Consider the following 26,450-nt stretch of genomic DNA (forward strand, 5'->3'; position numbering starts at 1 on the left):
GTTTGAGAATCACTAGCTACTTTCACTATTTTATATATTTTGCTTCTATGGGAACTGGTAGCTAATTGGTTGTAGTATAATTTAATCTATTTGAGTGAGAAAGGGGTTTATTGTTTAATTTAGTAGCAAAATATATCAAAAAAAGGTCCTGAGTATAGTTTAAAATGTACACATAAAATTAAATGGACTTGGTCTGAATATCTGAGTAGTTAGATAACTCACCAAGATACCCTTTTATCATGTGTGTATCGTGTATCAAGTTCAATAAGAATAAGTATATTCAATAAAGTGGGTTCATGTACGTTGGCAGAGCAGTTAGCGCTCTCACCCATAGATCTACTAGATTATCGCTCTCACCTCCCAAGAAGATCGTGGGTGGCTGGCTCCTGTCCAGGGTGTGCCCCGCCTAAGGCCCAAAGTTACTGGGATAGGCTCCAGTCACCCGCGACCCTGAACGGGAACAGGCGGTAAAAAATGAATAAATTAATAAATATTCAATGCGCTTTTAAATGTCCTTCAAACGCACATGACCAATAGACTTTGAAACCAACTTTGGATTATTTTGATGTCCAGTAATTTTATAGATCGAATGGACACATAGAATAAAGATAGCTAAATCATAGCCTAAGATTTAAATTGTATTTGTTTACTACCTACATTCAAGTCAAAGCATTAGTGAAACAAAATGTGTAATTACAATGTATTTCCAGTCCCACGCAAAAGCCCCTCTACTGTGTTTGCATTTGCGTTGCTTTTGCGCCATCTAGTGAACAAAGAGCGCATTGTTGCCATGGATTCATGATTTTAGCACCGGGTTTGCGCTGTCCACAGTCGGCCGCACAATGGAGTAAACAAGCTGCGGTCCAGTGATATTCTCTACACTTTTACAGATCTCGGGCACGCAGAAAGGGGCATGTTTTTGGACAGATAGCCCAGGCCTCAACATTTCGAGCTGACTGAGCAGACCTAGTGAAGCCAGGCTGCATTGGGCAAGATGGATCCCGCTGAGGAAGGTAAAATGTTTAAACTTGATTTCATGGGGCCACCATATGCTTCTTATGGTGTCATGCTTTATACAAGATCATATTATAACACCGATTAGCGCGAAATATCCAAAGAGCAAGCGTGTGTACGATGACTGTGTGTTTTTGATCAATTATTGCGATGCACCGCTAGTTTAAAAGGACCGCTAACCAATTAGCTTCAGCGGGCTAGCTAGCCTCACCCGTGTGTTGTGGCTTTAGCGTTAGTTCAAATCATATTGTGTTATAGTTAGTTAGTCGCTAGCTGTAGAAATGTAGACCTTTGACGTTGTGCTTCACTATATCCGTTAATTACTTGGTGCCATTGTGTTTGCTATGTTACTAAGTTTACGGCTTTAAAATGGGCTATTTTTAAAAGTTTTCTTCGTCAAATATCCATGAGATAATGAGAGACACACCCATTAAGCTCTGATAATGGTTTTGTACACGTGAGTCTAATAACAATTTAATTACAGTTTAAATTCCAATAGAAAGACACAAAACATGAATTACTCGTTTCACTCGTTTGCTGTCCATTCAAAAAATAATATTATTTCAAGTCAAGACAACTTATACTAGGGCGCACTTTATTCCTATGTTGAGAGTTTGCCTAATAATAGTTGTTTTATTTTGGTCATAGAGTGACATGTGTAATCCATGGATTACAGTTTGTCCTATGTGTGTGAGACTGATATGTGTCTCTGCTGCAGCTCAAGACACATTCTTATTTCAGTCTGCACAAACAATGTTAGAAACACGATTTCAATACATATAGATGCATTCATTTCCCTCAAGATGATGAGGCCACGGGGACTCAATTGTATTGTTATTGTTACCTGCATTTGCTCAATGATTTTGATGATTTGATTTGAACAGCAGATATTTGCCGCGTTTGTCGATCAGAGGGGACCCAGGACAAGCCCCTCTACCATCCTTGTGTCTGCACAGGAAGCATCAAATTCATTCACCAAGAATGGTATGAACTGTTTCTCTAATATGTGTGATGCACGTTTAAAAAGAATAAAAAATATTTTTCTGTTTTGCAAAGTCTTCTCCAGTGGCTCAAACACAGCAGAAAGGAATATTGTGAACTATGTAAACACCGGTTTGCATTTACACCAAGTACGTTTTATTTTCTCTCATTCAGAGATTTTAAATGCATCCTTATTGTTATTCTCTCACAACAGGGATGCTAATCTTCTTTTGTTTTTATCTTCAGTCTACTCTCCAGACATGCCATCCCGTTTGCCTGTCCAGGACATCTTTGCAGGGTTGGTCACAAGTGTTGGGACCGCCATCAGATACTGGTTTCACTACACACTGGTGGCCTTTGCCTGGCTTGGCGTTGTGCCTCTTACTGCATGTAAGTGGCACCATTGTATCCTAACGACGGGGGTTTTAGGCCTTTAGTAATTTAGTAGTCATCTAGTCAGCGATATATTTTTCAATTAGTCGATTAGTGAATATATATATTTTATTGTATTATGTAAGTTGATTGGTATTTTGTTTGGAATAGAACAATTCTTAAATATCACTGACTCAATCAGTCCCATTTCCTGTAGTTATCACAAATCTTGGTGTTTTGAAGTCACAATAAAAGGATTAACATGTTACACTTTATGTTTGGGTTCTCAACAGGTCGTATTTACAAATGTTTGTTTACTGGCTCCGTGAGCTCTCTCCTTACTCTACCATTAGATATGCTATCAACGTAAGTATTGATCACCACTGTCCTCTGTCAGTCACACACTGCATACATTAATAATTGCAAGACTCTTCATCCTGTTGTGCTTCTCCATATTTTTCAGTTGTCTTAACATAGACATAGACAAAAGTCATTCATTCAGAAGGGAAATTACTTGATCACAGCAGCTTATTTGCACAATAAAACGCAGTATGTTACTTGTATGAGTCCTACTTTTCTTTCACTTTTCTTTCTCTTCACAGACAGAACCTGCTTGCCGATTGTCTCCAAGGTTGTTTTGTGGTCACGTGTACATTGTGCGCCTTCATCAGCCTGGTGTGGCTCAGAGAACAAATAGTGCATGGTGGGGCCCCTCAGTGGTTAGAGCAAAACCCAGTCCCCCTGGTGCCCAACCCGCCACATGGCCCTGCTCCTGCCAATGAGGTACAAAGCGCTTCACATATCCCAATTTACTGTCCCTATGTTTTGATCATTTGTAATTATCAGTGAATTATTATTAGGAGATTAAACAATATTAGCTCTATTGTAAAACATATTAAACATTAAGTACTTTTTTCTTTGCCCCAGGTCACCTTTGTAAAAGAGAGTCTCGATCTCACTGGTTAAATAAAGGTTAATAAATAAAAAAAAATGAATAAACTTCATACTGTACATGCATCAAATGCACTGTATCTAATCTTAAAAGAAAAAAAAACAGAACTAGTTCATTTTAAACATTTTGCTGCAGTCTAAACTTATTGTTCACTTTCTGAGCCTCCTAGTTTTTCACTGTGATGAGTTTTTATAAGTGCTTTTCATCACTTTCAGAAGCCTATGCAAGCTTTGCCTTCACAGTTAAGCTGACGGCATACTTCCTGGTTTTCAAATTTAAAAAACGCTCTTTAGTAATTAGATCCAGAACACACTTTGTGGTCTCATTTTGACCCCAACAGCTGCTTTTACGAGAATATCAATAGTGGAACAAAACAAATTGTGCTCAACTACATGGACATTTTTTTTAGTACAGACTCTTTAATCACACACCCTAGTATTTTTTTAATTGGACAATTATGATAGCACAAAAGGCTGAGTGGGGCAAATATCCGGTTTACTAGACTGTATCCATCTTTGAATATTTGCCAGGATCTTGGGGGGAATGGTGCAGAGAACGGGCCGGTCGGTGCTGATGCCGCAGAAGGCCAGAACCCCGTCGACCCAGCTGCAGCGGCTGACCCACAGGAACATGGAGACGAGGCCGAGCTGGAGGATGAGGACGATGAGGACGACGACGATGATGATGGAGAGGACGATGATGAGGAAGATGAGGAGGTCAGAGAGGAGGAGGCTGCAGAGGCCAATAACATAGGACAAGGTCAGTAATTTTACTTTACTAGAAAAGGGCTGCACAACACATCGCAAGCATGTTTACAGTGCAATATCGGCTAATGTTATGATCAGAATCACAAGAAAATAAATGTTTGCCATCAGACCTAAATGTACAGGTTTTTGACAATGAAATGTAAAAAGAAAAGAAGGAGTTTTATTAATTCTTATTAAATTGTGCTTTAGCCTTGTTTAGTCTTTATTTTGACACGTTTGGCTATTAAATTAAGGCATGTACTTTTTTGTTTTCATTGAATTGAACAGATTGTGTATAGGATATTAGTATATTATAATAGTATTGTTAATAAATAGGTTTCCATTTTTCACGTCTGTGATTTTGAAATATCTAATGTATTAATCTTAGGTAATGCACTAAAGTTTGACAGAAATATTGTACTAAGAGATTAATAATATCGTTTCATATTCGTCTATCGTCTAATCTTTTGGGTTATTTTTAATTGCTATTGTGTGACAAAAAAGGTGTATTGTATTGTATTCTATCTCTGTTGTGGTCTCACCCTTTTTTCCCCTTTTGGCCAGAAGATTTAAACTGGAATGCGCTGGAATGGGATCGCGCTGCTGAGGAACTCACTTGGGAGAGGGTGAGTTTTACAGTGCCAAATGTAACCATGAAACATAAGCACTGCGTTTATTTCATTGTGTTATGTTTTCCCTTCTAGATGCTGGGCTTGGATGGTTCCCTTGTTTTCTTGGTGAGTTCAAACCAAAACCCTGTAAACTCTCCTCCACACTCAAGGTTATTATTATTAGTACTAATTGTCATGGCGTTTTGTAGGAGCACGTCTTCTGGGTGGTGTCGCTCAACACACTTTTCATTCTGGTGTTTGGTATGTAGAGAATCGCACAATTTGGTGGAATAACATGTTTTTTATTTGCAAATTACATTTAATATTTTTTGTGTTCTATTTCATCCCTGTTCCACCCCCCAGCCTTCTGCCCTTACCACATTGGCCATTTCTCAGTGGTGGGATTAGGGTTGGAAGAATACGTAAGCGAGCGCGTTACTATTCCTGTTCCTGATTTTGAACCACTCGCTCAATAATAGTTTGTCTGTATTTCAGATCGAAGCGTCACACTTTGAAGGGTTACTTACTACAATTCTGGGCTACATCCTACTCGCAGGAGCGTTAATCGTGTTTCATGTATCCTTCAAATACAACAGCGCGGCTTGTTCTGGTTTTTTTTCGACCGATTATTTGAGTTCCGGACCTTGACTCTCCACTCAACAGGGTTTTGCTTCGTTGGTGAAGTTCCAGCGATCCAGGCGTCTACTGGGAGTCTGCTACATTGTCGTCAAGGTATCGTAAACTAGACAACCTTCAACAAAAATGTAATCATCTCATAAGAATATTAAAAACTGCACTTGTATGTTCAGGTTTCACTCCTCGTTGTGATGGAGATTGGCCTGTTCCCCCTGATTTGTGGCTGGTGGCTTGACATCTGCTCACTGGTAAAGACCACCGACGATCATCTACAGTATTTCTGTACTTGTACTTAATTATTAAGCTTCAATTAAGTGCTCAAAATGTCAAACCTGCAGGAGATGTTCGACGCTACACTCAAAGACAGGGAGCAAAGTTTTGACTCCGCGCCCGGCACCACGTTATTCCTCCACTGGTTGGTCGGAATGGTCTATGTTTTCTACTTTGCCTCATTTATCCTTCTTCTCAGAGAGGTGCAGTGGCTTTTTACTTCAAAAATATCACCTTTGCTTCTCAGACTGAAACTATTTCTTTCTTTTCGCAGGTGCTCCGGCCCGGTGTGCTGTGGTTCCTGAGAAATCTGAATGACCCCGATTTTAACCCGGTCCAAGAGATGATTCACCTGCCCATTTACAGACACCTGCGGAGGTTCATCCTCTCTGTGGTTGGTTCACTGCTTAATTGCGATTCATACACTCCACGTTGAAGGGGATATGATGAGTGTCTTTTCTGTTTTAGGTGGTGTTTGGCTCTATAGTTTTGCTGATGCTTTGGCTCCCCATCAGAATAATCAAACTTTTCTTCCCTACTTTCCTTCCCTACAATGTCATGCTGTACAGGTAAGCGCTGCGCTCTACACTGCTGCTACTGTCTGTCCAACTGCATGAATGACCTCACCCTGGCCCCTTTGTCTCCTCAGTGACGCCCCGGTCAGTGAGCTGTCGTTGGAGCTGCTGCTGCTTCAGGTGGTGCTCCCGGCGTTACTGGAGCAGGGCCACACGCGACAGTGGCTCAAACGCCTTGTGCACGCCTGGACCTTCACTGTGGGATATGTGCTGTAAGCAGCCCAAAACTGTTTTTAAGTACTTTGTGTCAACGAGAGGGTAGCGTATAACAAATAATAACTGTGTTAATATTTGTTATTATATTGTGTGATGCATTTATTTAAATCTGAATATTTTATTGGTTTTACTATGCTAATGTTTTACAACGTTAGGATACAAACATGTAAACTTATGTCTCAAATAGGGATGTCAAGATTATTTGGTTAATTATTCAGGTCACAATAGTATGGTCAGAAGATTTATTTTTTTTAAATTGTGACCATTTTAAAAGAAGAGTGAATTTTTTTTTATCCAATCTGTTGTCCAAAAATTGTGTGTGTGTGTGTAAAACATTATGACATCCATAGTTTTGCCCACACACAGAGACCTTCACTCGTACCTGTTGGGAGACTTCGAGGAGGAGGAGAACCAGCCCAATAACAACAATGACATTAACCCACCTGGTCGTCATAACAACAACAGGATACCTGGTTTGGGGGAGGGGCTTCATGCTGCTCATCAGGCTATTTTACAGCAGGGCGGTCCAATTGGATTTCAGCCGTACCACCGACCCATGAACTTCCCTCTGAAGGTGATTCAGTCTCATGTGTTTGAGTGATTATTGTTCTTTCTCTGTTGGTTCAAATGTTAAAATACAGTTTGCTTTGATGTTTCAGATCACTTTTTTGGTGATCTCTATGTGTTTGACTTTGTTAATGGCGAGTCTCATCTGTCTCACTCTGCCAGGTAAATATCCCACCTATCACAGTCAAACCTAAGAATATTCACTCCAGCAAAGACAGTCCTGACCAAGCCTAGTTCAAGATCTAAGATGTGTCTGTGGACGCTGCAGTCGACCACTGCTGCTGACAGAAAAACACAAACAAAATAACATACTACACCGTAGTTCATAATTATTACCTATAAATACTTAAACATATTATACACATAAAAATGTATTGCACTAAAATGTATAAAACGCTGTCCACACTGTAATCGGGCGTGCATTTCCCCACTGGAGGAGACTTCACGTGCAAAAAACACAATAACATGGTTATATATGGTTTTAACTTTCTATTTCCATGGAATCAGAAAGTTACATGATGTTGCTTTAATAAGAGCTTGACCAGAATAGTTATAGTAGAGAGATTATTGAGCGTTGTAGTTGTGGATGTGTTTGTTTCACCAGACACACACTAATCTCTTTCTCTTTCTCTTTCTCTTTCTCTTTCTCTCCTCAGTCTCGGCCGGTCGTTGGCTGATGTCTTTCTGGATGGGCGGAGCTGTGGTCCACGAGCTGTACACCGCGGCCAGTGGTCTGTACGTGTGCTGGCTGTCTATCCGAGCTGCCACCATGTTGCTGTCCTGGATGCCTCAGGGACGAAATGTCATCATGGTCAAAGTGCACGAGTGGACCGTCATGGTGGGTGGATTAGATACAGTTGCGAAAATCAAGGCTTCACATATTTGAAAATAATGTTGATTCTGTTCATGTACTATAGGTTTTACTACGGTTATTTCATTTCCTTTTGATTTATTTTTTATTACTGCCATGTCTGTTTTGACACAACAAACACATGCTTGTCTCGTTACAACATTAGCTGCTTGGTAAGTTATGCCAATTTGTGAAAAGTTCCTGTCAAAACAACATTTCATACTACATTTTCACACTAAAAGCAGTTAAAAGTGCTTTTAGAAAGCTGAAATCACAATAAAAAAAAATACATGCATCAATAATGTTTTGAAATACATTTTAAAAGAGAAAAGTGTACATAAAATGAATTCAGTCACAAGCACAACCAAACAGATCAGAGTTGAGCCTGGATTTAAACATAAACAATACATACCATGAGCCAGACAACTAAATTTATATTTTTTAAGTCTTTTATAATATGACAATAATATAATATGAAAGTAATCAATGCACAAAAGCCTCGTCTGGGAATTAGGAAAAAAAAAACAATCTCCATTCTGCTTTACCATAAGTCTGACAGCAATGGTTCCCGGTGGTGACTTCTCCTTTCGCCCCGTGCAGATTGTGAAGACGATGGTGGTGGCGGCGCTGTTAGCCGGTGTCATCCCGCTGCTGCTGGGACTGCTGTTCGAGTTGGTCATCGTGGCCCCTCTGCGCGTCCCCCTGGACCAGACGCCTCTGTTCTACCCCTGGCAGGTAGAGACCGTATGTTATTTTAAGAACGTCTAGACTCCTCGATTGCAATTCAGCCCAAGAAATGTTCTGAAATGAGTCTCTCTTTGTGGCAGGACTGGGCTCTGGGTGTGCTCCACGCTAAGATTATCGCAGCAATAACGCTAATGGGCCCGCAGTGGTGGCTCAAAACAGTCATTGAACAGGTCTGTTACACTTTAGGTAATCACAAAAAGTGTTGTCTATTAATATCATTCCATTTTTAATACAGTCTGTTTGTAGCTTTTCTTATTCTTTCTTTGTGTTTTACAGTTTTACTATCATACTTGAGCAAATTATCCCAGTTTTGTGTCTTGTTTTGTGTCAACAAAACAGTAAATATTCTGTGGATAAATCATATTCATTTTTATACAAGAGCCTAAATGCGTATCCGTATGAGTAAAAGACAATGAAAATAGAAATCTACATTGTTATTTGTCCTGTAGGTGTACGCCAACGGTATCCGGAACATCGACCTGTTTTATATTGTGAGGAGACTCGCTGCCCCTGTCATCTGTGTGCTGCTGCTGTCTCTGTGTGTGCCATATACGGTCTCTAAAGGAGTCACGCCGCTGCTGGGTAAGTCTCTCACACACACGCAGATTCACCAGCGGTCCAGGAGTAAGAAAGTAAGAATAAGCCTCTATTATTCTAGACTATTTTATACAGATAAACGCTTGTCAAAGTCGGTGACCGAAAAACGCGTCAACGACAAAGGTTTCTTACAGTCAAAACAAGATGGACAGGAAGGGCCTCAGTCAACAACAAAAAGTAAACAACTTGACGTTTGAGGATTATGTCAGTATTTAGATAATGTTCTTTGTGCAAAACGTGAATAGCCAGTAAAAATCTGCTCTTCTGTAGCCTTTTTAAAAATTTACAGTCTAATGTACTTATATAATTTTGCTGATTTCCAAAATAACCTCTGATATTTTACATTTTTTACTATACCTCCCTACATGACACACTTGTTAGACTCGCTTGGCTAAACAAAATGACCAAATAATTTACCATCACAGTCGGTTTTAACGTGTCATTAAGCTATTTATACATTTTCCCCCCTTTGCAGCGGTACAGCCTGAGATGCAGATACTGGTGGAGAGGAGGATTTACCCGTTCCTGCTGATGGTGGTCATACTATTGGCCATTTTGTCCTTCCAGATCCGCCAGTTCAAAAGACTGTATGAGCACATTAAAAACGACAAGTCAGTATCGCATCGCTCGCATCGCTAATCTTTCTCTTATTGATTCTGTATTATTGACGTATATGTTTGTTCGCTCCCCGCAGATACCTGGTGGGACAGCGACTGGTGAACTATGAACGCAGGAGCACCAGCGCGTCCTACAGCACCTCATGAACACTAAACAACAGGAGGAACTGGACCCCGCTGTACAGTAAATCTTAAATGTCCAATCTCTGACAGTTACTCTTCGCTCATCGAACCACACAATAAGCTGAGACAGAAGACTGAGACATTACTTAATCATTTAAGTCACACAGAACGTCCACGTTTCTGCTTTTATTTCTCTTAAAATGTTTTAGTCGACGCTGTATTCTTTTTTTTTTTTTTTTTTTAATTTACCTCATATGGTCCCAGATTTCGGACAGCTCTGTTTCGTAATGAGCCGGTTTGCGACATGGGGATTTGTCACGTTTGAATTTGTGGTTCTGCCAAGCATTTCAAAAGACTTAATTAAACCAAGGCTGTTAGAGGAAAGGACGGAATTCTTTTATGTAGCAACAGGATTTTATTTGATTTAAGCTGTTTTTTATTAGACGTGTGTTACATTTCTGCCATGAGCTGTGAAAATATGCAATTAAACTTCAGAAAAGAGAATCGTTACATGTCAAAGTGAACTGGAAAGACAATGTGCTGCCTAAATACACCACAAATGCATTTACAGATTGTCAAACTGTGGTTATGTGTGGAAAAACAAACAATATTTAATCTGCAGCGAGTTTGAACATCCCTCTTGTTCTAGATGAGTCGTGTGCATGTCGTATGTCCAACAAAAACGCCACAGTAATTTCCTTTTGATTGGCACGTTCATTCTTCAAGCCCCGCCCCCTCTCACTATAGCCTTAAATCTGCTTTATTTTATTTATCAATGAAAGAGTCTGTGCACTGGCTCCCTATTTCTGAATGGCTTCTTTGATCCAAAAAAAACATTTAAGTGCAATAATTGATTATGGTTTTATTTTCTTTTTTTCTTTTCTTTTTAAACTTGAGGCTGTAAAAAATGATAAAAAATTGTGTACAAATTAAGTTGCAAGAACGTAGCATGTTCCCCCTCGATGTCTTTGTTGTCAGCTTCACCAAAAGTTCTTTGCCAGGTTGCCACGAATTGTACCAGGAAAGAAAAAAGACACGTTTTCATATTTCAACAATATATCATTAATCATCGTCTTTTCATGGAAATGTCTGTGCACTTTATTTCACTGTCAACAATCATTTCAAATATACTGTAGTTGTGTCTGCTGAGGATTTTATTTAAAAAAATCATTTTACTTGGATGGAAAAGTATAAAAGTCAGTATTGACCTGTGGATATTCTGCAAAAAAAAAAAAAAAAGAGTTTTACATTTTAGTTTTGACACTGTTTTTTGCATTGAAAGAAAAAGCAGTTGACAAATGTGGATATGAATTGTAGATGATATTGTGTGGAATGATCATTTTACATTTGATGCTACTGAAGTGTCCTTTTTAGTCTTTTTTGTTAAATTAAGGTGTACACTTCAAACTCGTGGTCTTGTATTTAAATTTTTAGAGGCAAATGATTTCTATTTTTATATGTACAGAACGCAGTGGCATGTACTGTAACACAAAAGTGTGAACTTAAGTTGTGTGGGTCTGTAATATGCAACATCATTAAATAGTCGTGACTTAAATGTTCTGTGTCGTGTCCTTTGTCTGTGGCCTTTTTAAATTCAGAATCAGATTGGTTTATCCTGATTATGTTGGTTTAAATATACGGAAAATGTTATTGGTAGTTAATAATCATATTTTTTATTACATTTTAGATTTAATGCAACAGGTGAATTATTTTTCCACTGTTAATGAATCTTATCAATGCTATGGGAATACTAGTTTGATTGGTCGATATGATCCATCTTTCCTGACGTTGGCAGTGATGCAGAGGGTTATTCTGGGCGGTCCGGTTCAGGATAATTGGAACAGCATTGAGTCCCGGCTCTTGGAAATGGGACACTGAGATATTTGTGCTGAATCCAATTAACTCTGTGCCAGGACGGGGCAAATGTCAGGCCAACCTACTGTATGCAAATGAAAAGGAAAAACAAAACAAGAGTTGAAATGATTGTAGAATACAGTACTGTAGAAAATATGACCATTAAACCAGACCTTACTTTTAAGTTCATACGTAACTGGACTTCAAGTAATGTTCTTCTAGTTCAGGGGAAAATGCTTTTGGTATTTCACAATGATCAATTATCTACTGCAAGGGTGTCCAAACTTTTTTCACCTAGGGCCTCATTTTGAAACTTATATGGGGCAGAGGGCCAAAAACAACTTGACAATGTCGAATTTGTTGAATGACAAAGTGAATCATTCGAAATTTTGGCATTTGACGTAATTGCGATGAGCCTCCACACTCTGCATTAGACCTAGAACATTAATATTAGGTTGGTATATCATCAATATGCCTGAATTTTCCCAATTTCACAGTAAAAAGTACTAGTTTTTGTTGTTTGGGCCAACATAGCAGGAAGCTGGAGGGCCAACAAAAAATGGTCCGAGGGCCGCATTTGGCCCCCAGGCCCTAGTTTGGACATGCCTGATCTACTGAAATGCTATAGAATCTAAACGGGAATCTGAAAATTGTAATGCATTTTTCATAGGAATGTATTCATGGATTGCAACATACTGGGGATTTCCCCCCTTCAAAAGACATCTTATGTGTTAAATTGCTGTTCGCTATGGCAACGGTCCTAATGTGTCATCATTCTGAAACCCATGGATTATTTAGCATAAATGTACATTAAATCAGTCAGTGACCAAAGAAGGTTGTTTTTCCGTTTCATGGACATGTTATTATGCTTTTTTTTCCAGACAGAAACTAACTAGAGAGCAAAAAAAAAAAAACTAACTAAAATAGCCTAACTATTCCAGGACATTATTCTAAAGCCTTTGGATGACCATAGCCGTTCTTAGTGGGTCAGCTCGAGTGGGTCAGTAAGTAAGTAAGACTTTGGTTCAGTGCAGAGGTGGGGTCGGCATGGCACCCGCACTAATGACAATGAACCATTAAAAATACCCATGAGAAATATCTTAGAATCTAATACATTACAATAAATGGTATGACTATGTGGTGTATTACCTTTGAAATATAAAAAAACAAACATTTACCTATAAGCTTTGGTACTTTGGGATTGGGGGAGTAAACTCAAGGACTAAAGAGATTAGCCAGGAGCAGGCCGTTCATCTCATTGCTGGACAGTGTCTCCACAGGGAAGCACCGGAGTAACTGTTCAACTAGACAATTTTCAACCAGGACCACTCATTTGGGGTTACATTTTTTTCCTTCTCCTCAACGCAGATTTTTTTTTCGATGTTGAGATCTGGTTATTATACGCAAAATCTGTTTTTTATACGCGATGCCACATTTTGTGAGATTAAAACTTTTCAATACAGCGACAGCTTTCAACAAGATGGACTAATTTACTCTTTATCTGCTGCCAATCATCAAGAATCCACGAGACTTTGGACATATTCAGCAATGCCACTTTTTCAGGATCCTTGTTTATGTTTTAAAATCAAATAGAATAGTATAGAAATAGTCTTTAGTATAACTAGATACTTTTCTTTTTTAATGTGTTTGCTTATATTGTTTGAAAGCCATCATCTTCTGTCAACCGCTATGACCCCTGATGACCTTTGTGCCTTGCAAACGTTGCCAAGTTGGATGCGGTTAGCCTTTTGTCCAGCATAAACATTTATAGTCACAAAACAACCTGGCAACTCAGGTGCTCCTCAAGCGTTACACAACAGTGGGACAGTGAGTAAATGGTGTTAACAGCGAACCAAATTGACGAGTTAAAGGTTCGAGAGAATGGGTTTGCCAAAGGTGGAGACATGGGGGATTCTCGCATTAATAAACCAGCCGTGGGTCCGCCTCTTATGTCCATCACAGCGACCGACGAACACGGCGAGGAGTCTGAAGTGGCAGCCGAGGACGAGAACGTTACATTTGAAGTCTCGTATACGCGCAACTACTGGGAGGACGAGGACGATATCTACCAGGAGTTTGAAGAGCTGGACTTCGAATCGCTGCCGGATCACGAGGACACTCGGAGTATCGCCTCGGACGATTCCTTCTACCCCCCGGAGTGCGCGGATGGGACGGGGTATGGCCGCGCCCCAAGCCCGGACAGCCCCGAGCCCATCTCCCTCTACAAGGCCTGCTGCAACAACAACGCCATCATCGTCAAGATCATGATTCGCCAAGGGGTGGACGAGGAGGAAGTGGCGGAGACGGACAAGAACAGGAGAGTACGTAACCAAACCGTTGTTTAAGGCCCAGTGTGGAACACATGGGTCACTCACGGTACAATGTTTAAGCTTTTAGTGCTATCATTACAGTACAATTAGGCCACAGCAGCTTAGATTGTATGAACGTGACATGTGAGGGTGTGATTTGTACTGGAGGCTGATGGCGCAGATTTTCAGCCACATCTTTGCCAGTTTGCCTAGGGGCAGACGAGTCACCAATAGTGGGGAGAAGTTGATGAATAATGTACATGAAGCGACTTTGAGGGTTAAAAAACAGCTCTACTTAAGATCAATACCGTCGATTTAAACTTTTCCAAATTTGTCTTTTTTGCTGCATTTGCTCCCAATTATGTAGTAATGTGGAGGTTTTTCTTTAAGAACAAGGATTGACTTGGGATTGCTTAAACACTTTTAAACCACCCATGTGTGTTAATGTCGGGAGAGCTTTCTAAGTGCAGCTTGTGAAGGCCGAGATGGTAAAGGTTAAATGGTAAAGGAGCCTCAGCGCGCTTAAGCTCTGAGCAGATGGTCAGTATCAACAGCAAAGTGTCAAGGATACAGCTAAGACAACGAGACAAAGAAAAATACAAGATGTTGTTATGCCAAGCTTGAACCAGAAATAATTTAAGTTTGTTTTGTATCCACTTTTAAATAATTTAGTTTGAAATTGTGTTTTTATCGATTTGACGTACTTCATGTCAGTAAAAATATGCAGTTTGGAGCAGAGAAAGATACATTATTTGGATGGTAGAAGACTAAAGGTTCTTGTTAGTGCTTTAACTAAAATGTATATCGAATTACATTTTTATTAGTGTGTAAAATTAAATAAAAAAATATTCTCTTATAATGATAATGATAATAATATTAGGGAAAAATAATCCACATTTTTGGCCAAATTGCTCAGTTTAGTTTGGTTTATTTGCCATCAGGATCATTCCCTCACTGTGGTCTTCCCCGATATTTCTACTTTTTCCCACAGGGTTATTTTGAGGACGCTCTAGAGTTATCCATCTGCTTAATTCTTGTCTAATCTGCTAATTACTGTTACATTGTTGGATTCTCTGACTTTCTGTTTGCCAAATCAACAATTCTAGGAGGCCCGTAGAGTTCACTGTTGGTGTGATTTTTGGCACAACAACAATAAACTGAATAGGCTTTTTTGTTGTTCGAAAACTACTAAAATGTGCCAAAAGTTCAGAGTGCACAGTAAAATGATACAACTACCACATAAGCAAACAATAGACATAAGAAACAAATTAAAAACAACATAAAACAAATGGTTAAGAGCAGTCTAGCATCCGTGCCATCATGCTGTGCCCTTCATCATCATCATCATCATCATCATCATCATCGACATAATATTCATCAGATTGATTACACATTATACAGTAAAAACCATTACACACTCAACATAATCAAGAAAACATTTTGTGAATGGGACACGCATTAGCTTATAAAACAATTTTTACATTATTGCTATCTAGCCACTACCTCAAAAATGTATCGGTATGTGTAAATATGCATTCATAGATACACACTTATTACAGTAAGGAGATCAGAATGTTTCATCTTCTCTTAAATTGAAGTAGTTGTACATAAGATATACACAATGAAAAATCCTATAGAAGCCCTCAGCTCTACAAGGTTTTGAAGTTCTCTATATTTTCCTAGCAGCTCCAATGTCAGTTTCCTTTTAGATGGAAGAACAGAGATGAGGAGAAATGTTCTCAGAAATGTTTTTGTTGGCCCTCCGGCTTCCTGCTAAGTTGGCCCAAACAAGAAAAAGTAGTACTTTTGACTGTAAAATTGGTCATTCAAACATAAACCAACCTAATATTAATGTTCCAAGTCCTTAAAGGTGTGGAGGCTCATCAAAACTATGTCAAATGCAACATTTCGAATGGTTTACTTCATTGTTGGGTTGTCTATGGCTCTCGGTTAAAAAAGTTTGGACACCCCTGAGCTACATGCTTCACTAAAACTAGTCAGCGTTCTTTTTTCCCCTTCAGCATAGACTTTCCCCTTGTGCTGTAGTCATGAGTAAACTTTCCCCCTGTGCTGTAGTCATGAGATAGTGTTCAAAGCTGGTTTAAACTGCCTAAAGGGGAAGAGTTTATCCAAAATTGTGGCCCGAAACAATAAAGAAGTCGAGGGCAAGTAGGGCAGCAGTGAATTCACCTTAATTCACTTTCTTGTGTCCCCAGAGTGGCCTTATTGCAGCGTGTTACAGTGGTTACATTGATGTGGTGATGGCATTGTCTCAATGCCCGTACTTGGACGTGAACTGGCAGGACAACGAGGGCAACACGGCACTCATCACCGCGGCACAAGCAGGTAAGTCGCTTCACCTCTGCTCCGCCCAGATCAGATCAACCCACTGACCCAGAGTTCACCCACAGCAAACCAAAGCATTCAAACGTCCACCTCAAGAGCATAGTAGCTAAATCAGGTGAATTCTTGCTCCCGTATTAGAAGGGATTTTTTTAGGAATGGTCCGATATGGATTTGCTTCAGCCGATACCGATTTTTAGCTGTTGATGCCAATGAACAAGTTTTGCAGAGCAATATTTTAGAATCTATTGCAAGGCACACAATTTGAAGCAAGTTGTAGTCAAGCTCACAAATTAACTTTTCACTTTTTTTAACAAAATGTCCTTCCATCTTCTTCCACTTGGCAGCAATATATATTCTGTGATATGACTATAATAATGTGTTAGAAGTTGACTAGTCAGTGATCATTTTTTCAATTTGTTAGACTGGTTATTTATTTATTTTTGGCCCACAGGCTTTTTAAATTATTTGACCGGACAGTGCAGCGTGAAATGGGAATAGACTGGGGATTGACATGCAGCAAATTAGATTGACTTGATAGATTTGATGAAAATCAATGTTCCCTGCTTAATAAGCTCATAAATGTATTTAATTTCAACTCATTGATCTCAATAGTGACTGTACTGTGTTCAATTTACTTTATTTACTGTAAATTGTCACATGACCAGAAAGATGAGGTCCAGAATACAATGGTGTTTTAGGATGTTTAACATCACTATTGTGAATGTTGTATCATGTATAGAGAACTACATATAGGACAACACATATTTATTTGCTTCATATATATGTGTTATGGTCATCTCAGCAATTTAAATGGGTTTGCAATACTTTTGAGGAGAATTCTTGATGAAACACTGTGGTCTGAACAACATTTGCTGCTCGCTCTAGCTGCAATTAAAAAGTCCTAAGACCATCCAAGGTTTCTCAGATAGGATCCTGTTCATCATGCTCCATCTGCTCCTCGTATACTTGTGAGAACAGTATCTTTCTTTTTTGGAGCAATAACTGTACAGTATTGATTAAAAATTAGTTTCACTGAAAACTGTACTTTTTTAATTGTTAAAATGTAATTAGATATAAATGTGTGCTATATTTCAGCCATTTCACATTTATTATATGTTTAAAAAACACAAAAAAAAACAAAAAAACAAAGTTTTAGCACATGTAAGTCACAATACTAAAGGTCACAATTGTGATAAAAGTAACTTTTGCTATATTCATAAAAATAAATATAATTGATCACGATCAAACTACTAATGGCACATGAATGTCATCATTTCATCTCTTCAACTTCATCTTCATTAATGGGTTTTAATACCATACGTAAAAATACTAAACTCAAACAATTAACTGTGGCATCTTAAATGAAGATCATTTAAAGTTTAAAAAAAAACATTGGATATTCTATAACAAACTGCAGGATGTTTTGGTCGTGGATGAATGGCATGAGACACTTTTATTGGATTTTTTATGAAAAGATAGCCGTCTGACTTTGATTGATTTTCTTATCTTAAAACAATTACTGGGCTATTTAGAGTGGAAAGCTGCAGCATCACTTTCAAATTGACCTAAATGAAAGCGTGGAATATACCATTATATTTTCAGTCCATCTGAACAGTTGTTTCACTGTTATTAGGCCACATTAAAAAGGTTAGATCACACTTTTCTTAGCGTCAATGCCACAGTACCAGGCATGACACGCTGATCTGTTAAGCGCTAACCATGATAAATGAGTGAGTGAAGATGAATAGCCCAAGACTTCTCTTCATTTTCTGCTTCATTAAAACAAGCATCGATCGTCTGTCAGGAGTCGGGACAGAAAAGTGTGAGAAGTGTGAGCGGCCAGGGAACAGGTGACTGAGCATCCAAAAGAATACCTTCACTCATTGTATTAAACATGAGTATAAAGTATAAATATAGTATGTTAACGATAAAGTCTATTATGGAGTGTGTGGTAAGATACAGGGATACTAGCACTATTAATGCTTCATCAAATAAAAACAATAGTGATACTCCAAATCATATGTGCCTACGGGTACATAAGAGACATCTGTCGTTCTTCACTATTCTATTTTTAGAATCAATCAATCAATTAGCGCAGTGCATGATATGACACAAGTAGCTATGAAATTACTATGATTTATTGAACTATTTTTGTGCCCTTCAGGTCACGTATTCATCACCAACTTTTTGCTGAACTACTTTCCTGGTCTGGACATGGAGAGGAGGAACTGTCATGGCTTCACTGCTCTGATGAAGGCGGCCGTGCAGGGTCGTACTGAGTGTGTCCGTGCCCTCATGCTGGCAGGTAACTACACACCAGGGCAAAGGGTGAACCTTTCTCCTAACGTTCACCTGATATTTGCAGGGGCTGATGTCCAGGCTCGGGACAATGGGCGCGAGCTGACCCCTCGGGAATGGACTCTGTTCACTGGACGACATGAGACGGCCAACCTCATGACCCAGCTGATGGCCCGGCCATGTGCCGAGCAGTTCTGCGACTCCTTCCCTCTGGAGTGGCCCATGTTAGAGGTTTGTGATTGCTAGTACAAAAGGGATCTAAATAGATTTAATATCATGTTAAATTGAATCTCATTTGTCCTTGTCAGGAGCTGGTGGCTGAAGCAGAGAAGCCAACACCGTGTTGGAAGCATATGCTGAACCTGTTCAGCTGCTGCCATTATAAGTTCTACATCACCAATAAGATCTCCCCGCTGGACGATGGCGTGCTGGAGCACATGGTGCGTGCCACCACCAGTATCTGCTGTCCGTTCATCGCCACAGCGGCCCACACGGTGAGCCCCGGCAGCCCTCCGTGCATCGGGAAGAGGCGCTACGCGGTGCAGGAGATCTTGAGGAGGAGACGTCTGGCTGAGCTCAAGAACATGGGCCCAGAGAGACTGAACCACTACAAGAGGTTCTTCCAGAACTCCAGGGTCCAGCTGATCCCTCGGGCCACGGATCGCAGGGCCAGTCTGCAGCCTCAGATCCTGACAGACATGGCTGCTGCCGCTTCCTCTATGGCCATGAGAAGGGCCAGTCTGCTGCCTCTGCACCTGCTCCGCAGAGCCAGTGTCCGGCCCGGCCTCATCATCCCCAAAGTGCGCCTCTGCAAGGCCAACAATCCCGCCTACAAACCTGACAAAGTACGCAGGGGCCGAGACATGAACCAGCTACAGGTTCCCAAGTGGGACTATAAGATGAAGAAGGTGGAGAGGAAACAGGAGGAAGAGAAAAGGAAACTTCTACTCAGCATGAAACGCAGGTGACCTTAGAAGTGTTGACAAAGACCTACAGTGTGCAGTGTAAACAACGACCTTTTGATAAGAATGAGGTTGTGGAATCTGTGGCCTTATTTTTCACATCTACAAATGCACTGGAAACACACGTTTACTGAGGCAGCTTAAATCTTTGGTTCTCATTTGAGCAACATTAACACTTTTTACACCGAGAGATGTGAGCAGCATTTTAGAGTTAATAGTGTACACACCAGGTAAAATAGGCTTATGAGGGGGCTGAGGACGGGCTCACAGCAGCTTTGGAACAGCTTTGCAGCATCTGAAAGCACAGCCAAGAATAAACAGCTTAATGCTCAACACTGACTAGTTGACATTTAAAATAATCCCCATCAAGTCCTCTTAATTCTGCTACTGTGTTTTGTTTTTGATGACAAATGACAGTAGGAAAAATAGTTGTGATGTGAGCCATATGAGCGATAAGAGAGAAAAGAAACTTCTCTCTGTATTTAGGCTCCTTATTACACGACAATACATACAACTATGTTCATTTCATAGAGCTGTTAAAATATCAGTTCAATGTAATAGTTGTTATAATGTGAACACCAAAGCTGGATAAGCACAACACTCGTGCAGATGTGAAACAGCATCGAGACCTTGACAGAAGTGAGAAAATGGCGAATTCACTTACCGTATATTCTGTCTAATTTTCAAATAAATTTGTTTCTCCATGAAAGCATCTCTTCATTTCATTTATTATTTAGCCCTGCCCTGTCTGATTAGATGACATCAGATCAGCGTATGTAAACCAATAATACCACCCACTAATAAGAGCCCATAGAATGCCTGGTAAATGCAATGATAAATACTGTATAGTGTCCATTAGTCCAAACTATATTCTATCCAACCTTTTATGAAATGTTTCTGGTAGTTTGGTTTGTATATCTTTATTGGGGTGAAGTCATGTACATTGAGCCACTTTTTGGGACAATAATTTTAAGAAAGGTTTGGTCAAATGAGCCACATGTTCAGGTCAAATGAGCAACATGTTCAGGTCAAATGAGCCACACTTCAGCAAAAAGTTACTCAAAGGGATCTTTAAAATATTTCATTTTTGGTGGACTACGTTTTTATACTTTCATAGTAATAGTAATATTTACACACTGCTCCCCTTGAATGAGGCAGTGCAGATCCTTCTGCTTCCACTGGTGCTGTGTCCTACAGCACATTGCACAGAGCTCAGAGGCGTTTTGCTCCAGCTTTAAGATGTGTGCAGCCCTGAAACCATCTGGAAAATTGTGCTAGGTGTTATTTAATGTCCAAAGACACCGGGAAATGCCCCATGTGCCATGACTCCAGCAGAAGATGAAAGTCATTGTACAACTCCTGTTTTTACAAACAATTCTGCTCTAACTGTGTGAACAACTGTTTAGATAATGATTATGGCCATAATAACAATGAAAGAAGCAGAATCTCAAAGATATGACACAAAATCTGCTGACAATCTATGACAATGGAGCACTCGGGCTAAAATGTATTGCATTATATTCCAACAATTGGTCATGTACATTTATTTTAGGCAATTAGAACAATCAAAATATGTGCTCAAGTCTGATGGTGACTTATTATAGCTGAAATGGTCACATTTACCTGAAGATAAAAGTAGGTAAATTGAGCCACCATCAAAATGTTATTTTTTGAAAATTGTTGGAGCTAGACCAACAATTTTCTAATTTCTATTGAATTATCTATTGAATTATCAGCCTTAAATATGAATTGTGTGCCAGTGCACTGGTCACAATTTGTTGCCTCTTTTGTTTTTTTCAAATACAGAAGAGGCAACAATAAATACTGTATTTGTGCAAATTTAAAGACCACTGGGCTTAAACCTTATCGGCTCATTTATATCTGGCTCAATTTACCCGACTTCACTTCAGGTCTATGATTTATTTATTTATTGAAGCATGGGCCGAATAAAAAACTGTGGTCGTGTTGTTTTTTGACCCAAATCTGTTTCCTATTTGAACAATTCTAATGGGACCTGTCGGTGCCAGTGGAAGTATTCACAAGCTCCAGTTTCCTTGGCTCCGGCAGTGGGGGGCGGGGGACATGTGTTTGTGGTTCACCTGAGATAAGGAGGAAGAGGAAGATGGAGAGGAGGATGAAGTGGATGGTGAAGAGGAGGAAGAAGAGTGTAACTGACACGTGGCTCTGCTTTGAACACTTCAACCTGAGCCCAGTGACTACTGCCTAGTACTGCCTTTGCTGCGCGGGCCCATGTGCGCGGGGCCGTGCTGGGGCCTCCGAGACTAAAATGGCTGCCACTCTGACCTGAGCCAGACTTGCACTACTATTAATGTCCACTAGAGCGCCCCCTTGAGCCGATATTAGCGTCCTGTTTGACCCAAGAGGCGCACACACAACCTGGAGACAACTGTGTTCATGGGGCTCAGACACTTACACTGTGACACACCATCAGGGCTGAGCAAAGAAGACTAGAATATTTTAGAATGTATTGATAACAAGTGATTATTCATGTTTAACCCAAGTTATTATTAATTATGAATAATCTGCGCACACTGTGAAACACTATCAGGGCTTAGCAAAGAAGCAGAAGACTAAAATATTTTAGAATGCATTGTGAACAAGTGATTATTCATGTTTAGCCCAAGTTATTATTAATAATGAATAATCTGCATAAGTACTTTTGACATGGTACAAACAAATAAAGCCAACATATTATTGGAAAACAATTTTGCAACACATTATGAACTGACAGAATCCAAACAACCTTTAAAGTGAAAATCCATCTTGTAACTTTCCATGCAGCATTATAGCATTACATATTGGCCTAGATCCTCTGGACCCTGGACTCGTTCCGACCCACTCCATTTAACATTACAACTTTGCTTATTTGAGTGCACCGCTCTTTGGCAACTGACCACAAATACCCAGATGGTGAAGTGTCCTTGAATGCACCATGTGGGTGTCTCTCCTTGGGCACTACAAAACAATGAGATGTTTTCTGTGATGGATTGGCTGTCCCAGGTGAGCTTTTAATAGATTTAGGGGAAATAAACCTCAACATATGGTGAAATAAATAAATAAGAGGAAACTATGAAAAACAAAATGAAAAAAAAAACACACAAAATCAGAGATATTTTGGATGATCTGTTTATATTTTTGGAGCAGTTGCATTTGTTTGAGGCGATAGAGTCACAATTTTCTTTTCAAATACATTTCGGCCAAAGGATCACAAAGACATACAGATGTGCGTTCATTCAGTGTTTGGTGGGGCCATTTTTAAAAGATTCAAAGATTAACCAGGAGCTTTCTACACAAAAACACATTGGACTGAAAACATAATAAAGCAATTTTTCTCTTGGTCAAACTTAATCATCTGCGTTTTATTGTAAGAACAGAAGTTGTGGGTTTTTTTGGCAGTTTTATATCACGTCAAGTCTGAGATTGCTGGCAGGTTTTCATGACCAGTGTTGGAGTATAAATAGCTCCTTTGGCTTCATTGATGAAATACCCATGCATTCTCTGGGTCCAGGCATCAAAGAGACACACTTGAACGAAACTCGATGGTGTTCAAAGTCCAACATTTAGAAATGTTTATTATCATCGAACTGTTTCCGTATGCAACAAACATTGTGCACTGTTTTAATACAGACATTTTGGGGAATACTTGTTCTTCTCTCACAGATGTAGCACCGTTTTGTGACCGCTGCAGTGACAATGTGGATCCATGGGCCCCGCTCTACTCTACTCCACATAGCAACAACATTACACGACAAACAATTGAGTGTTTTTGACCAGGAAATCAAATGTAAACCAAACCCCTACATGAAGCTGTTTTTTACATTGTCTTTTTTCCATAATGTTGCTGCTATAAGTGACATCCACGTCTGCACATAAAAAGTATATATTTATATTTATATAATATATATCCATACTCTATTAACAGTTTTGTCTACCATGGAGTTAGGATTGCCAGCCATCCCTCAGAAAAGTTTTTTGTACTTCAAACATCGATTATTTTACAACACAGAAATCAACTAACTTTGTACAGCTTTGGAGGCGGCACGTCTCCGCTCAGTCGCAGTCCCTCCATAGTTGCTCTTTTTTTATTTTTTTTTCTTCTTGGTGAAATATGGACAGTAAAACCATTTAGAAAAAGCCATAGCATTTACAAACTAGTATTGATTGAAGCGTTTTAAGATGTCCAGCCAAAATCTTCGGCTGAATTGGACCCTTTATCAAACCACCTCTTGACCTCTCGTTTTGGCACGGTTATGTAGGCCTACACAATAAGCACAGGAACAAAAAACGGGTGAAAAGATAAGATGAAAATTACATTACATTAAAGGCTTATATGCTACTACTTTCCTCATGGCAGCCAGTGTGTAGGGCAGCAAAAGGAGCACCTTACAGACATGAATGGGCACAACGTTTCCCCTCTAGCAAGTCCATGATAAGAGAAGATTGTGAGTGACGAATGGACTGGCTGTGTACAGTAGTGAATTTGTGAAGGCCCGACATGACACCAAAATAGTGCAATGTATAGACATCCCTGTAATGTACATATAATACTATACAACCAGAATAAAAAAGTAGAAATAAGAAACTAATTCAACAAATTACAAATGTCCACGTCGCACTGAGGCCAAAGAAAAAAATCTTAGCAAACAGACGTCCTACATGTCCTAAAGCGCTGCGTGTTGTGCTTCACAATACTAAAAGCCATGTTACTACTGTAAAACACGTATGTACAGATGACTCCTGAAAATCCATGAAACTTTCCAGTCTGTTTGACAAAACATCCCCATAATGGATCCATCTACTTCCAAAAACCATCAAATCTCAAATTCATCGTACCTTTAGTATTTTCACGTTTGACTCATTCACATTCTTCGTTCAGGGGCCGTCAGTGCAGCAGCGCCCCCTGTCTGTTGCATCGTGTGTCACAAACTAAAGACAAAAACGAAATGTGTCGTCAGGTTTGGTGGTGGTGGCATGCACATGCACAGCTGCTCCTCTTCCGTCCTGTGTCCCTCTGTGTCCTGCAGGAGTGTTCAGTCCTCTTTACATTGTCTCATTGTCCTGCTACTGTTGATGCTACAAGAAGAATGGGGCGGGGGGTATTCCATAGGCCCCTCCCCAGTGCTCCCTGTCTAGACCCAGGAGTCCGGAGAAGCCGGGTAGTGGCTGGTCTCGTAGTTGAGCTCGCTGTAGGGCCGTGAGGCTGAGTAGAAGTCCACGTAGTTGCCAGTGGATTTGAGGCCTTGTAGGTGCATTTCGCCCTGCGGGGGGCGCCCTCCCGGATGAGCCTGGGGGTCATAAAAGGCCTGGTCCTCGTAGTTGCCGGCATCTGGTGGAGGAGGGTTCTGGAACGGAGGGTAGGGTTCGGACGGCAAGCCTTGAGATGCAATCTGTGAAACACAAAGAGTTAATAGATTTAAAGAAAATATGTACCGTACAAAGGGTTTGAATTGAAGATTTTGAAAGGAATCGAACGACAACGTGATATTGCCGAGTGCCATGTTGTCACTGTGATATTATCAAAGGTTAAGATCTTCAGTCTACAATGCATTCTTTTGATAGCCCAAACTTAGAAACAGCATTATGTTTTTCAACCCAGATGTGTCAAACTCATCAAAGTGATGTCATTTTCATTCTCTAACCTTTATATATTATATTGACTGTTGCCCTTTTCCGTCTATACTTCTCCATTGCCTATTTCATGACTCCTGGATGAGGGAATTGCATTGGTCTGTGCATTTTCATTTCACTACAGCTACTGTACGCAAACACAACGGAGAGAGAGCAACAAAAAACAAAAGAGTAGCACTTTCAACTACTGTAACATCTTTCTCTTTGTGGTTCAGCTCATTGCGACTTAATCTTTATGCAATTTGGGCAAGCGGTGATCGTACCTGGTTATACTTGAGGTCATCGGTAGGGGACACGTACGCTCCTCTGTGAAGTGTTGATGATCCTCCCGAGATTTGGGCTGCCAAAGATCAAACACGGCATTCATATATTTTTGTGACTTTATAATATTAATGTTCGGTTGAAAAGCAAAAGATAAAAGCAATTTCTGTTTTGAAATGTGTAATTCTAGCAAATCATCCACTGTCCCAATTATTTAATGTATGTTAGACACCGCTAAGGCTATAAATGTGGTCAGTATCTCAAATCTGCACGTACAATTTAAGACTATCATCATAATTTGACATAGAAAACAAGATCAACTAAATTATTGCATGTTTTTTGCAACTACAAAAATCTCACCATTCATAGCGTCCTTCCGGGATGTGTGATCGCCCTTGTTGCCATGGTACGTGGCGTTCCCCGTTGACTCATAGTCCGCCTTCCTCTCCTTCAGTGCCATCATCTCTCGGGGGGAAGCAGGCGCACTCGCTACACACAACACGCACAATATGAATATTTTCTAAATGTATTTTTAAACCAACCAGTAACTCTTTCATTTCTCTGTGGGGTTTTGAAAGCCGGAAGCCTTTTCTAAAATGTAACAACAAAGACTGTTTTGAAATGGGGTTTTCCAGTGAGAATGACAAGATTGGTGGGTGGTGAGATGGTTCGGTGGTCACATTAGAGACATTAATTAAGACATTCATATTGGTGGACAAAAAGAATACATTTGGTGGTCAATAGTTTAAAAGCACCCCGAGATACCAACACATCTCCAAGTCAACAAGTTGTGGACAGAATAATCAGAGGATTGAGACAGAATAACTTGCATATTCTCTCACTTTTCAATCAGAACAAAACTGTGTTTATTGGATCGAAATGTCCAACGCTACGAGC

At 39.9% G+C, this 26,450-nt stretch overlaps 3 protein-coding genes across 7 annotated transcripts in view; 2 read left to right on the forward strand and 1 right to left on the reverse strand.

Moving 5' to 3' along the window:
- Positions 1–799: 799 nt before the first annotated feature.
- LOC140356186 (E3 ubiquitin-protein ligase MARCHF6-like) lies at positions 800–11,429 on the forward strand. 5 transcript variants are annotated; one of them, XM_072440983.1, is made up of 26 exons: positions 800–1,013; positions 1,902–1,998; positions 2,071–2,144; positions 2,242–2,385; positions 2,661–2,733; positions 2,970–3,150; positions 3,850–4,078; positions 4,630–4,691; positions 4,770–4,802; positions 4,886–4,937; positions 5,040–5,098; positions 5,172–5,252; positions 5,340–5,408; positions 5,486–5,560; positions 5,651–5,785; positions 5,857–5,976; positions 6,051–6,151; positions 6,232–6,369; positions 6,740–6,947; positions 7,033–7,102; positions 7,597–7,778; positions 8,391–8,534; positions 8,618–8,707; positions 8,987–9,119; positions 9,610–9,745; positions 9,829–11,429. In XM_072440983.1, the coding sequence occupies exons 1-26, from the start codon at positions 995–997 to the stop codon at positions 9,896–9,898; spliced, it is 2,775 nt and encodes a 924-aa protein (XP_072297084.1). In that variant the 5' UTR covers positions 800–994; the 3' UTR covers positions 9,899–11,429. The 5 variants fall into 5 exon arrangements, with proteins under 5 accessions (XP_072297084.1, XP_072297086.1, XP_072297082.1 ...); XM_072440985.1 differs by having other exon boundaries at positions 801–1,013; positions 8,391–8,525; XM_072440981.1 differs by having other exon boundaries at positions 866–1,013; positions 1,899–1,998.
- Positions 11,430–13,142: 1,713 nt separating this feature from the next.
- ankrd33bb (ankyrin repeat domain 33Bb) lies at positions 13,143–20,034 on the forward strand. Its single transcript, XM_072440994.1, has 5 exons — positions 13,143–14,049; positions 16,254–16,383; positions 18,548–18,688; positions 18,749–18,912; positions 18,990–20,034. Exons 1-5 carry the CDS (start codon positions 13,564–13,566, stop codon positions 19,647–19,649), a joined length of 1,581 nt encoding a protein of 526 aa, XP_072297095.1. The 5' UTR covers positions 13,143–13,563; the 3' UTR covers positions 19,650–20,034.
- Positions 20,035–22,774: 2,740 nt separating this feature from the next.
- ctnnd2b (catenin (cadherin-associated protein), delta 2b) overlaps positions 22,775–26,450 on the reverse strand; it is a 149,650-nt gene continuing 145,974 nt past the window's right edge. Inside the window, exons 22-24 of the mRNA XM_072440958.1 lie at positions 25,914–26,042; positions 25,556–25,632; positions 22,775–25,051 (exon numbers count right to left, since the gene is read on the reverse strand). Of these exons, the coding sequence (XP_072297059.1) occupies positions 24,794–25,051; positions 25,556–25,632; positions 25,914–26,042 (464 nt within the window). The 3' untranslated portion in view covers positions 22,775–24,793. The remainder of the gene's footprint in view (positions 25,052–25,555; positions 25,633–25,913; positions 26,043–26,450) is intronic.

The sequence above is a fragment of the Eucyclogobius newberryi genome, unplaced genomic scaffold, assembly GCF_026437365.1.
Source record: "Eucyclogobius newberryi isolate DKJ021-1_F unplaced genomic scaffold, fEucNew1.0.hap1 SCAF_12, whole genome shotgun sequence".
Classification (NCBI taxonomy): domain Eukaryota; kingdom Metazoa; phylum Chordata; class Actinopteri; order Gobiiformes; family Gobiidae; genus Eucyclogobius; species Eucyclogobius newberryi.

Excerpts from the sequence above, each read along its gene's own strand:
- LOC140356186 (XM_072440981.1), top strand. Across the intron at positions 4,079-4,629 it reads GGCCAATAACATAGGACAAG|AAGATTTAAACTGGAATGCG; the intron begins GTCAGTAATTTT and ends CCTTTTGGCCAG. Across the intron at positions 7,103-7,596 it reads CATCTGTCTCACTCTGCCAG|TCTCGGCCGGTCGTTGGCTG; the intron begins GTAAATATCCCA and ends TTCTCTCCTCAG.
- ankrd33bb (XM_072440994.1), top strand. The coding sequence starts at position 13,564 with ATGGTGTTAACAGCGAACCAAATTGACGAGTTAAAGGTTCGAGAGAAT. Across the intron at positions 18,689-18,748 it reads CCGTGCCCTCATGCTGGCAG|GGGCTGATGTCCAGGCTCGG; the intron begins GTAACTACACAC and ends TGATATTTGCAG. Across the intron at positions 18,913-18,989 it reads TGGAGTGGCCCATGTTAGAG|GAGCTGGTGGCTGAAGCAGA; the intron begins GTTTGTGATTGC and ends TGTCCTTGTCAG.